Consider the following 13,912-nt stretch of genomic DNA (forward strand, 5'->3'; position numbering starts at 1 on the left):
ATTTTAGATTTATTAACTATAATTTTTTAACTAAACTGTATAAGTAAAGCAGATTACTGAACCATTATGGATGCCATAAGAGTTTCATTATAGTACTAAAATTTTGTGAAATATTTTCTATCCTTTTTTATTGGTGAGAGATATTTATTTCATTATTAGGTAACTATTCATCAAATATAAAATTTTCTTTCTTATTTGATAAAGGATCAATATTCGATATCTTTGCAAGTATTCAAACGAGAAAGAAAATTTGAAATTTGAAAGATACAAAATAAAATAAAGGCACATAAAAAAAGGGGCTATCCTATTTGTGCTCATTAATTAGGAAACAATACTAATGAGCAAAAGCAATGCTTGATTGGTTACGTCCAAATGGTGTACTTTAAGAAAATAATGAGATACTTGTGGATATAACATATTGGCAATCTTTATACCTTGTAAGTAAAGCCTTGAAATTGAAATATATACTTAAACAATTTCCTCCAATGTTGTTTAAACACCAATTTGATTATGGTATGGATGGAAATCAAATTTAAGATATGATGTTCAATTTTGTGAGGGTAATCAACCTACACATAAAGAAGCTGTACAAAGGACACAAAACTATCTTACTCCAAGAAATTTAGATTCTTTTACACTTCAAGAATCATTAGAACTAGAGATTTAAATTTCTTAAGAACATGAAGTAAGTGAGAGTGTTTTGACTCTAGAATGGAGTTTTGAAAAAGTAAGGATTCATATTTGACTCATTTGCATATGAAAAATGGATAGCTTTTTTCAAAATTATTATTTAATTATTTTAGATAAGCAATGAATTAAAAAAAGTTCTTGTCAAATAAACATGTGAAAATAAATTCACATTGAACCCATTAGTTGAGTTATATTTGAGACGGTGAAAGGCAAAATGTTCTCTATAAAAAATTGAAATTCTCTACTTACTATGTTGTATACCTACGAGAGTTTAAGGATGAATTGTGTAATATTTTCATAAGGCGCAAATGGAGAAATCTCCATATTCAAGGATAAAGTCACAAATTATCACAATATCATTACCAAATTTTGAGAAATTTTATTTGGGATAATTATGGCACTAATAACTCACTATTAGAGTTACATTAGATAAATATGAAAGTAAACGTCCTTAATGTGACTCTTGATAATTAGGTATACACATGTGTCATCATAATACATTTGTAGAGAATGCAAATTAAATCAAATTATTGCTACTCAATAGTATAATAATTTATTCTTCATTTGATCTTAGAAGAATTTTTCTAATAAATTAATATACATTAATATTAGTGGGAGTAATACTATGAGAGTTTTTCTTAATCATGATATTTGTTAAACCCTTCTGTCAGTAGTACTCACAAAATAGAATGTAAAAAATAGTTAATCTATCTTAAGACCTTCATGCAAGAGTTCTTTAATAATAAAGAACATATTGCTTTTAAATAATAATAATGAACATAATGTTCACATCATGCATTGGAATGAATATAAATTCACCAAGAATACTATGAAATCATACTACAGGCATCTATTGTTCGGCCTACAATTTGTCGATATTGTATTTTGACCAATATACATATTCGATTTGACTATACCCTTTCATTATGTATACATGCAAAAGTAGGAGTCAAGACAAGCAAGTCAACATAAGGTATTCAACAGTTATTTAGAAAACAAAAAAAAGTAGCTATTGAATGTATAGTAAGGAGTCATTATTGTTGATCAAACAACTAAAGATTGCGGACTAAATTGATAATTATCAAATAACTCATATGGAACTCACTAGTTCATTTAGTATTTTGCTATTATTCTTAAGCTATTATTATTGTCTAGACAATCGAGATACTTATGTTTACATGATTTTGTGTACATTGTTGTTTATGTATAAAGTAAGGATCGTGTGATCTATAAAGTTAGACCCCGAATAATTTATATGAAATTATTCATAAAGCTCTTTTAAAGCACTTGATTAGAAAGTACAATACATTGTAATACATGGAAGGAAGTGTTTGCTGATGAAAACATAATTGCCATGATTCGTGTATTATTATTTTCTAATTGGACAACTATTACATAATTGTTAAATTTGGTGAGTGACAAGCATGACTTATGGCCATTTTTAAGCAACCAGTCACTCACAAGTTATCTGACTATTCCATGTGGATCAAGTGAGAGAATGTAAGACTTGTCTCTTTTAGAGGCAATTGTGACCCATATATGATTTGACTTTAAAGTGATTAATATCCTGATTAATTGATTGATATTTTTTTAATAATTAATTAGTATTTCTCATTTGTTAATGATTGATATGTATTTTCTACTAATTGATATCTTATTCAATCAGTTAACCAATCAAATCAATCAATTAGCCAGAAAAGGTTATGGATTATGGTAAGGTTTACTTGATGGAAGGAAATCCTAGGGATTTGATAATTGCCAGTAAAGGTCCCTAACATAACCTATAAATAGCGTATTCTATCAACAATACACTTTTTGATTAGGCATAGATTAGAAACTCCTTACTCTAAATTATTCTTCTACATATATATTTTTTATAAATAGACAATAAGGAGTCAAAGAGACAAAGAGAGACTAACTTGTCTTGATAACAACGGTTAGAGGTAAATTTATTTAAATTTTCATTGTATAGTACATTTATATATACATAGTTAGTTTAACATTGGATTGGCCTCTTATCCCATATACAAGCTATAGATGATCACCCACTAAAATGAATCCAAAATTGATCCTTCACCAATCGCCATTGAATCCATGTATTCTACAAAGAGTAGAATCCTGGTTTCGGCGGGTCCCTTGGGTATGAAGATGAGTTTCTTGTGAGCAGATGGTTGTGCATACAGTAATAATAGTTGTAGTATGATCAATTTGCAGTTTAACGGTCAGAAGAATAGCTGGATTTTCACTTAAAAATCTTTTTGTAAAGGTTTTACCTGAACACATTTTTAATCTTTTTTTAAACCTTATTTATATCAAATCATTACAGTATATTTTTCTATAAAAATATCAAAAAATAACAATCCAAAATGCGTAAGTAAAGGGAAGATAGAAACAGAACAGCGAGTGTAGGTTCGTGCATGGTTGCCGAAGGATGAAAGGAATGAAAGGAACCCTTGACCTCCTCTATTAAGGGTCCATTTAGGGCTGTAATAATTTATTGAAAAGTACTTTCTTAATACAGGTTTTAATAAAAGTACTTATTAACTATTTAAGTGTTTCTAAATATATTGTTTGTAGACATATGTCAATAAGTATTTATTGTATTGGATAATGCGTAATTTAAAAATTTTAAAAAATGTTTATCTCTTTATTTGGTTAATAATATAGGATAAAATGATTAAATTTGATGTTTTATTTTTTAAATCATAAAAGTTACTCTAAAAGCATCAAATTTGAATTTTTGCTAAAAGTATTCTTAACACCAAAAATTTTATTTCTAATTTTATGAAATAATTCTTACCAAACACTTAAAAGTATTTTTTATCAAAAGCCTCGCAGCCCCAAATGGCGTCAAAATCATAAACAGTACCATTGCTAGAGGAAATCTCCAATCCTCGATCACATGGCAACTTGCTCACTGTTAATGACGCTAAACCCCACCAGGCTTCTCACTCTTCCCGCAGCCGCAGGCGCCGCCGCCACCGCCACCACCACCACCACCACCAGCATCTTACTGCTTTTCCTTGCTATCATCTTAGCAAACTCCAATTGAACCTGTATACCCAGCCACCAAACCTTCGTTAGTTGAGTTATATAATTATTTTTAATTTATAAGATGTAAATTTAATGCTCTAAAAGTCCGTGTACAGAAACTAAAACGTAGAATAGGACACCTATTTTACATATTTTTGTGACTCTTTGCAATTTTCTACCTTTTTGTATACCTTTCATGATTTTTTTAATGACTTTTTGTATATACTTTCTAATGAATTTTATTAAATTGGTATTCTACATTGGGACCACTTTGATCAAAATTGAACACTTTAGTGGTTACACTTATTATGGCCGAAACGTTAAGGACCTATTTGGTTGAAATCGATTGCTTTAGAAAGCATATTTGTTTTGGCCAAAACGTTGCAGACAACTATATTGATTTTATAATTTTTTTTGTGAAAACCGTTTAAGGTTTTTTTTTTTGGGCGGGGGGGGGGGGGGGGGGGGGGGGTTGTTCTCAGCCTGGGATGATGCTGGAGAAGTGCTCAGGGCATTTCTGTCGGCCTTCAAAGTGGGTTGATGCCCAAAATGTTCTTTACTCAAATACGTACCATTATTAGTTGGTCATGTCCAAATTAATGGCAGGAAAGCAGTAAAATGGTCCTTCGGAGGTCTAAGAGCCTATTTAGATTGGAGTTTTTAGAAGTTTTAATGAAAAAATACACTCTAAATAATGTGATGTTTGAGAGATTAAAAAAAAAAAGTAATTTAAAAATACGTCAAGGATATATTTTAAAAACTTTTATTTGACTCTGGATATCCTTTTGCAGCACTTGGAATCTTCGGTGACATGTTTTTCTATGCCAATCCAATGCCATCTATAGTATTGCGCCAAGTGTCCCGTTATTATTTATACTTTAATTTTTTAATAATTTAACTTGGTTTGGATTGACGCAATACTATAGGTGGCATTGAATTGGTATAAAAAAATATGTCACCGAGGATCCCAAGTACTTTTGCAGTGCTCAGGCGAGTTCCTCACTTGAGCACGCTCTTGGCTACATGGACAAAGGGTAGAGCTTACGAAAATGAAAAAGCAAAAGAAAAAAATAAACCATAATTCAAGGCTTCAAAGCAAACGAAAATTTCAAAGTCATAATAGAAATTTGATAGAAAATTTCAATTTACACGTTAATATTGTCGGTGTTGTTATTTTTAATTCCAAGCGCGTACCACATGTATTGTTATTTTTAGATTTTTTTTGTAAAAAAATTATATTGTATTGATTTGATGTATATAAAATAAAAATATATATAAAAAAAAATTTACGAAAAATCACAATTCTTTCAATTTTGTTGCGTCACGTATGATCGTAACAAAGAGTTATTGTTCACCCTGCTAGTGAAAAAACAAAAAGAAAAAAGAAAAACTACTACATGGTTGTAGGTTATTTGGTAGTTGAGCTGTCTCTGGCTGTGGCACTCCCGGTGAAAAACTTGCATGCTTGCTACCAATAAATTGGTGATCCATTTGTCCGCCCTTTCTCAACTCTGTTCAACTACACGACTCGACTCTCCCCTGCCCATTGCAGTCTCCCACTCCTCCTATCCGTCCCTGGCGTCTCTTCTCTCCGCTGTCTTCTACCAGTAGCAGTAGTATTAGTGTGATAATTAACTGATAACAATACCAATACCAGCACTACTATAACTATAATAGGTAGCAGACAAGATGAGGTCGTGATTTCTTTCGCGCTGGTTAATTCTTGCGCAGTTTCGCATCTTCATTCTTCTCTACTCTTCTTTTTCTTTCTTTCTTTCTAGCCCTTTCCCTTTCAGTGTCACCATACCATACCCCTTTGTTTTGTGATGGTAGTCTCAAGTCTGCATCACCTTCTCTATACGATACTACTTGTATGCATTCATCTGGGTCGTCAGCAATTATCTTTATATCACCCAACTAACACCTAAAAGCCGCTGCTGTTACTCTTCTAACATCTTTCTCTTCCTCCACAATTTCAAGTACTACGTGATAATCAGTGCTGATACTCTCTTTCTCTTTCTTTTTCCCCTTTCCTACTAATTAGAACCATACAAATTTTATCTTGCCCGGCTTCCCCATCCTTGTTAGTTTTTACTCTTTTGACGAAGAAAGAATCCACGGAGACAGATAGAGACGTTATGGCTACGAACAGCAGCAGCGATAGCATGAATAGCAGCATAGAAATGGACAAGGAGAGATTGACGGCGGAGGTGGCGTTCAAGGACTCGTCTTCCGTGGTTATCAAAATCCGGCGCAAGTTACCCGACTTCTTGACTTCCGTGAAGCTCAAATACGTGAAATTGGGATTAGGATATGTATATTCATGTAACCCCCCGGCCAATGTTCTCATGTTCCTCCTCATTTTGCCCCTCTTTCTTGCCACTCTCATCCAAACAGCCGATTTGATCAGGTTCGACCGCCTGTCGTCTCATCTTCTGCGAGTAGTCTTATTGCGGACCACCACCAGCATTTCTGATCTTCATCAGGTGGTGGTAGCGGAGGCGGTCGACGTGAATGACAGCAGGGTCGCCGGTCTGACTTGCTCGGTGGTGCTGATGTTGTTGTTAGGCTTATACTTGGCCACCCGCCCTCGCCCCATTTATTTGGTCGACTTCGCTTGCTACAAGCCCGAAGACCAACGCAAGATGTCGGTGGATTCATTCTTGAAGATGACCGAGGATAACGGAGCCTTCGGCGACGACAGCCTTCAGTTCCAGAGGAGAGTATCAGTCCGTTCGGGCCTGGGCGACGATACCTATCTCCCCAGGGGCATCACCTCCAGTCCCCCCAACCTGTGCATGGAAGAAGCCCGGGCAGAGGCGGAGGCGGTCATGTTCGGGGCCCTGGATTCCCTCTTCGCCAAAACAGGAGTCAGACCTCAGGACATCGGCGTCCTCATCGTCAACTGCAGCTTGTTCAACCCCACTCCCTCTCTCTCCTCCATGATCGTCAACCACTACAGGCTGAGAGCGAACATCAAGAGCTACAACCTAGGGGGAATGGGGTGCAGCGCAGGCCTCATCTCCATCGACCTGGCCAAGCACCTCCTCCTCAAAGGCAACCCAAACACCTACGCCCTGGTGGTCAGCACCGAGAACATCACCCTCAACTGGTACTTCGGCAACGACCGCTCCATGCTTCTGTGCAACTGCATCTTCCGCATGGGGGGCGCTGCCGTGCTCCTCTCCAACAGGTCCATGGACAGGTCCCGCTCCAAGTACCAGCTTGTGCACACGGTTCGGACCCACAAGGGGGCGGACGACAACAGCTACAACTGCGTCTACCAGAGAGAAGACGAGAAAGGGACGGTGGGGGTGTCCCTAGCTCGGGAGCTCATGGTCGTGGCTGGGGACGCTCTGAAGACCAACATAACCACACTGGGGCCTCTGGTGTTGCCCCTGTCGGAGCAGTTGATGTTCTTCCTGACCCTGGTAAAGAGGACGGTGTTGAGGGCCAGGAGAGTGAAGCCATACATCCCGGACTTCAAGCTGGCCTTCGAGCATTTCTGCATCCACGCGGGGGGCAGAGCAGTGCTGGATGAGCTGCAGAAGAACTTGAACCTCTCCGACTGGCACATGGAGCCCTCCAGGATGACCCTCCACCGCTTCGGCAACACCTCCAGCAGCTCCCTGTGGTACGAGCTGGCCTACACCGAAGCCAAAGGCCGGGTGTCCAAGGGCCATAGGGTGTGGCAAATTGCTTTTGGATCGGGCTTTAAGTGTAACAGCGCCGTCTGGAGAGCCCTCAGGCCAATTTCCTCTGTTACTGCTGCTGGGGATGATGATGACTGCAAGGCTAACCCCTGGGCCGACTGCATCCATCGATACCCGGTGAAGGTTGCCACCGCACTTGCATAGACCACCGGGCCTCTTTTTTTCCTAGTTACTGCAATTAAATTTGAAGTTAAGAACAGACAAAAATATGCAGAAACTGAACGAACCTCACTAGGCCGGCGGCCGGCCATGTTGTTCATTCGTTCCCATGTATTCTGTGCCTCCTATATAATAAGCCTAGTAGATTAATAGTAAAATGCGTTTAATTCCAATATCTGCCACTTGAGGTCAGCAGTTGCCTAGCTATGCAATTACTAGTACTAGCAGATGATCATTAGTATCGGTAGAGATTCTCATTTAGTTCCAGTCAATTCTGTCTTTCTCATCAGTTTCCAGCAGTTTCCAGGCTTTTGAAGTGTCTTCGCAGAGTCCATTTATCGAAACACTCATACAAAAAACTGTGAGTTATGAAAGGGAAAAACCTGTCTCGGGGAGTCTGGGGGGTCTTTATCTCTTAGCAGCGGGGCACCCTGTGGGGTTCAGTTCCCACATCGCTTGGGGGGGTTTGGGGGGTTTAGTAGTTAAGTGCTGCGGAGCACTTCAAAAGTTGCCGGCTTTTGAAGTGTCTTCGCAGAGTCCATTTATCGAAACACTCATACAAAAAACTGTGAGTTATGAAAGGGGGTAAACCATTGGTGTTACCTAGTACGTATTATTGGTTTGAATTTGAAATTAATTCGAAGTATTACTCCAAGTAGTGGGAGAGTCTTCTGTTACACGTAATTTTTTTTTTTTATACTCAATATTTATCTATCGTACTCTTATTCTATCTTATTCTAGGAGAATTCAATCGAGCCTATTGAAAAGATTAACGGAAACTGAATCATCATCAAATCAAACGAATGTATTGTCTAAATTTAAAGAGAACAATTAACGAGAGACAAGGATCCACCAAGCCTTTAAAGAGAACAATTAATGAGACCAAGCCTTAAAGGCTCGACGACAGGGAACTCCTCTGTTGGGAGTTGGTTGAGTCTCCTGTTATACGTACGATACCACCTAAAGTGCAACTAACGCCTTGTTAGTCGTTACACATTCTAGCAAGCATCGTTGACACACAGTGTCCTTCCTTTTACTAATTACTAGTATGAGAATGGAATAGGAGTACTCAAATATAAAGTTTTAACACCCAATGGTCAACCACAAAACAATTGCGGTTCCGGCCCTCCCTCGCTCTCCAACCACGACATCCTCTCCCCGCAAGTCTAACTCTAACCTCATAGCAATATAGCATAGCATTTCACGTACGAATAATCCAAAAAAAGGAAACTTGACAGACACATGTCAATACTACTTGGAATGTGTGCGGTGTAGATGAGAAAAGAAAGATGCAGCACACGATTGAATTGATCATTTTGCTCAAATCCCACCACACAAATGTAGCCAAACTCGTCCGCGTGTCTTGTCTTTTTTTTTTTTTTTTTGACAGACAAAGAACGAACAGGTCCAGAAAAAGAAAACGTGGGAAATTTCTGATTCGCTCTAAGAGTCCATTCATTAGTAACTTCCCGTCCACATACATCACAATCACAATAGTTTATACACGCACAAAAACAACCTCGCGATCAACAATGCTTTGGAACCAACTAGTCTCTCACAGTAGATGGAGAAGTTCCCGAGAGATAAATAAAGCCATAGCAAAGAATTTCATCAACAGATCCAGAGAGCGCAGGCAGTGCTTCCTTGTTTAGAAAACGTCACCTAATAGCACATCTTATTTTTAAAAACTTCGAAGAATGCATTAATGCATTTGTTTGATCTAACGAGTCATCCCTCAGCCTCCATATAAGCCGTTTTAGCTTTCTCCTCTCTTATAGTATAATTTGCTCAGTATTAGATACCCAATCTCTGTATCAACCACGATGCTGCTCCATGATCACAAGACCATGAGAAGGTCTATGTATGTTAAAAGCTAAGTCGAGTACTATTGGAGGAGTCAAGCAAATTTTCGTTGATTATAGTCCTGGTTGCGGTGTAAACTCCATCTTTTCTCTCAGATCTCAATGTTGAATTTCAACTTTCAAGCATTCACCAGGCGCTAGCAATTGCCACTTTCCATTAAAATTGAAGAATTAAAATCAATATTGCTGTGACCAACAGAGGAATCCTCAAAAGAGAGGAAAGAATTGAGAGAGACGCTTAGAGTTATTGACAGTTAGCGTTGAATAATTTCTGAATATTTTAATTAATGTCGGTGATGTGGCATGCAGTATACCATTCGGGTCTACGCGAGTTTCTGCCCATTACGAAACGTATTTCTGGCGGGGTGCTCCGGTAGCTAGCAGCGTCCGGCTGTGTGGTTATGGTTGTGTCTTGTAGCTGCGAGCGCAAATGATGAAGAAGGCACTCGAAGGTTGTAAACTTTTATTTTTAGTTAATTCCAGTCTTTCTTACCTCAAAAACAAAAAATTTTTTTTTTTATTTGGATGAAGAAGGCCGGTTCTGGTTGGGTAGGCCAACTGTGTGTGTGACGACTGAGACAGACATGAAATATGAAAGCAGGAAGCTGGTTGTATATTTGTTTGGTCCTCCTCCACTCAATTCATTATTGAGCTGCGGTAGAGCAGAGGGCAAAACAGGACAAAGGCTACAGTAGCTAATTCTTGTGACTAAAATTCAACTTTCCACGTTAGACTGTCTTAATACTATTAGTTAGGGATAATTTTAGAAATCTCCCCCAAGGTTTCTAAATATTTCACCGGTCTCCCTTCAAGTTTCAAAATTTACACTTATATCTCTTAAAGTTAATTATCTTACTTATAACATTTAGACTCGATCAGTAATTAAGAAGTCATATTAAGAGAAGGAAGATAACATGATTTCACCACTGCTCCTCATCTACTACATTATTTAGTTAAATTAATACCAATCTACACATTAAAGAAAAATATTAAAATTTATTGCCTATCACCAAGGGTTAAATCACATATAATATCAAAAAATAGTACATCATCCTACATTTTTCACTTAGTATAAGATCCAAATTACTATTTTCAATTAGAAACCCATCGTCAAATATGATCAACAATAAATAATAAAAAAAATATGCAACCTAAACATCACAGAGAGTGAATTTTAACATCATAAATATATTTGTCAACATATTAAAGTTAGTTGTTGACAAATATATTAATGATGTTAATATTCACTCTCTGTAATGTTTAGGTTGCATATTTTTCCGACTATTTATTGTTGATCATGTTTGACGATGCATCAGTAACTAAAAAGAGTAACTTGAATATTTCATTAAGTGAAATATAGATGATATACCATTTTTTATGCTATATGTAATTTGATCCCCGATGATAAATAGCAAATTTGAGTAATTTTTTTTAATGTGTGGATTAGTATTAGATTCATTAAATAATGTGATAGATGAGAGACAACGGTGAAATCATGCTATCTTCTCTTTCTAAATATCACTTTTTAATTGTTAGTTGGACCTAAATATTATAAGATAATAGATTTTAAGGGAGGTTAATGTAATTTTTAAAATCTAAAAGGAGGCCTATAAAATAGAGACGTGTGTGTTGTGTGTATCCCTACATGGTCAACACCCATTTCCATCATCTTAGATTTGTACCGCTGCCAGTGCTGCTACTTGAGTGTCAGCAAGGACTAATAATGCTAACCTCAGAGAGATTTCTACCAAAGCTAAATGCCTATCACAGGTAGCAGGTATTGACCATTGCTACCTAAGCGATCACCTAACCATGAGGACGAGAGGACTATAATATGTTACAGGCGGTGGACATTGGCCATTGCTTCCTAAGCGTTAAAAAATAAAAAAACGTGATATAGTAGTATTGTTTATGTAGCAGCGGTTCGTGGTTTCAGTGGGTGACTAACCAGCCTGCATATGGTTGGTCCCCAACCCCCACCGCCGGAGTAAAATTTAAGTGAAACAGATGAGAAACAATAGGATCTCCATCAAGCTTTGACCAACTTATCTATCTTGGCAAAGTTTTTGGGCTAAAATAACAGTTAGTATAAACATTTGGTGTCATTCTTTCTTTTCTATATGGAGAAGAAACATGATCTCTACTCAAACATGAAAGTTACTTTCGCTAAGAAAAATAACGTGTCACTTAAAAAGAAAAAATATATATATATATATATATATATATTAAAAGGAAAGAACCTAGAGGGACCGTGCATGTTTCCAGAGTTTAAATTGGTACCATAGAATGGTTGAACGCCTGGAAACCCCACTTGCACGAAAAATTGTAGTGCGTCCTTTTCATTCACGAGATTTTTTCCTTTTCTTTTTATTTTTTGTTTTTTTGTTTTTTGTTTTTGTTTTTTAGGACCAAGCCAAGGCATTCAACACCCTTTCCACATCATCTTCTCAATATAATTTACGGAATTTGAAAGGTTTGAAGCCCTTTTTCCCAGTGCACTTGCTGACTTATGTGCTTTCTGTTTGTTTGCTGGACTTATATTTGCTTTATGTTGTGAAACTAATAAAATGAGGATTAATTTTTCCTACACTGTCAGTCAGTGTTGGATGAATGACAATTATATAAAATTTAAATTTAAAATTCAATTTTCACACACACACACATATATATATATATCATGGATCTAACAGTAATAGTGTATTCACTGTTAGTGCACGTGAGATTTATTCATAATATAAACTATTAAAAGCAGAGAATAAAGGAAGTAGAATAGAGGCAAGGAAATAGTGATAATGGTTTCAAAGGTTATAAATGAGGTTTATATTCCCTCTCCTTGTAAGCACTACAAGATTAAAGGTACATGAACTCTATTTAAGATCCATAAATAAATTTAATACGTCAAACATATGAATTAAATAATTCTATAATGAACTAACGTAACTACAAAAAAAAAAAAAAAATGCCTCAATAAACCTTGTAGGAAAATGAATATTCCAATGTATATATATCGAGAAGATAAATGAACATCCACACTCATCTCTTTATTAATTGCATAACACTTTATGGGGAAAAAAAAGTAAGAAAGATGATAATCGAATTATATTAACTTTAGTTGGTGTGTTCATTAAAAGTATTATAGAATTGCATAACTAGAGCGTTTGAGCATATTGGTGAGAAGTGAGAGATTAAAAAGAGGTTCCCCTTCCCCTTTCAATAATGTCTGACAAAAACTTACGTGGCCTTAAATGCACACCCAAAATTATTTGCCGAGAAGATCAGTAGTATTGATTGCTCCGGAGAGAAAATCATGTAGAGTTGTAATTTGCATTTTGCATCGTAATACTTCACAGTTTTCAAGAAAACAACTTTACATGTGTTTTCATTTGTGTTTATTGTATGCAAGTCGGGTGTACCTCATTTACTAGTATCTACCTGTTCTTGATCGAAGGTTTCAACTAATTTGGGATGGATAAATTTTATTTTTTTTCGATATGGCTGCGGTTTGCTTTTGCATTTTGATGCTAATTTTTTTGGATAGCCAACCAAAAAAGAGTTAAATTTCGAATCCATACAAGATTCTCTATAGTTGCTTACTTTTTATAATCAAACTTTTGCAAAATTCTTATGAAGCCATAAAGGCCAGGCAGGCAGGCAGCCACGATGGGCCACTTTGTAAGATCTTGGGTCGAAATCGGCAAGGCCCAGGTTTAAGCCCGACGAGAGGGGAATTCCTATTTCTGGAGAAGCACGAAATAGAAATCGTCCTGGGCCACATGTTTAAGATCATGTCGGTGCCTAAGGTGTAAGAATCTACACCTCTGACTAGCACCACGCAAGCGGGGCCAGCAAACGGAGTTGAAGAAGAGCAGCCCCGAAAGCAGAAGAAATGTGGGCTGCTCCACCGACATCTTTCACCCACAATAATTCCCTCTCCACCGCCACCCCTGTGGATGTCAGACTACCACCCCAGAGGTGCCGTGTTTCATTTGCTTTCCCCCGGTGGCCTGAAAATTGCTGCCGCGATACGCGTGTTAAAGTAGAGCGCAGGCAGAATAATGTTGGTGTTGGGGGCCAGGTCGCCGTCCTCGCTGCCTTCCAATCCAAGGTGCAGCAGCAACAAAAACTGAAGCCCCCCTCCTCCTCCTCGCCTGGAGTAAGACTGAAAGGGCCTAGTAGTAATGAAAAACAAGGAAACCAGCAAGACAAAGCTGCCAAGCAAGAGGCAAAAAAGGGGGGCGGTGAAGACAGGAGGCAGTTGAGTGGCTCTGATGTGTTGTGGGCATTACAAAGAGCCACAGCTGAGAAAGCCAAGAAACACCAGCAGCAGCGGCAGAAGAGATGCAATGCAAACCAAGAAGAAGAAGATGAGATGAGGAGGGCCGTGGAGGTGGATGATGACCGCAGTAATACTAATGCTGGGCCTCGCTGGCTGTGCATCCAAAGTGATTGGGGGTT

At 37.4% G+C, this 13,912-nt stretch overlaps 1 protein-coding gene across 1 annotated transcript; it reads left to right on the forward strand.

The window, feature by feature from the left end:
- The first annotated feature begins 5,149 nt into the window (after positions 1-5,149).
- LOC113728215 (3-ketoacyl-CoA synthase 1) lies at positions 5,150-7,770 on the forward strand. The gene has a single exon (XM_027252769.2). It carries the CDS (start codon positions 5,862-5,864, stop codon positions 7,578-7,580), a length of 1,719 nt encoding a protein of 572 aa, XP_027108570.1. The 5' UTR covers positions 5,150-5,861; the 3' UTR covers positions 7,581-7,770.
- The last annotated feature ends 6,142 nt before the right edge of the window (positions 7,771-13,912 follow it).

The sequence above is a fragment of the Coffea arabica genome, chromosome 2c, assembly GCF_036785885.1.
Source record: "Coffea arabica cultivar ET-39 chromosome 2c, Coffea Arabica ET-39 HiFi, whole genome shotgun sequence".
In the NCBI taxonomy this organism is placed as follows: Eukaryota; Viridiplantae; Streptophyta; class Magnoliopsida; order Gentianales; family Rubiaceae; genus Coffea; species Coffea arabica.

Excerpts from the sequence above, each read along its gene's own strand:
- LOC113728215 (XM_027252769.2), top strand. The coding sequence starts at position 5,862 with ATGGCTACGAACAGCAGCAGCGATAGCATGAATAGCAGCATAGAAATG.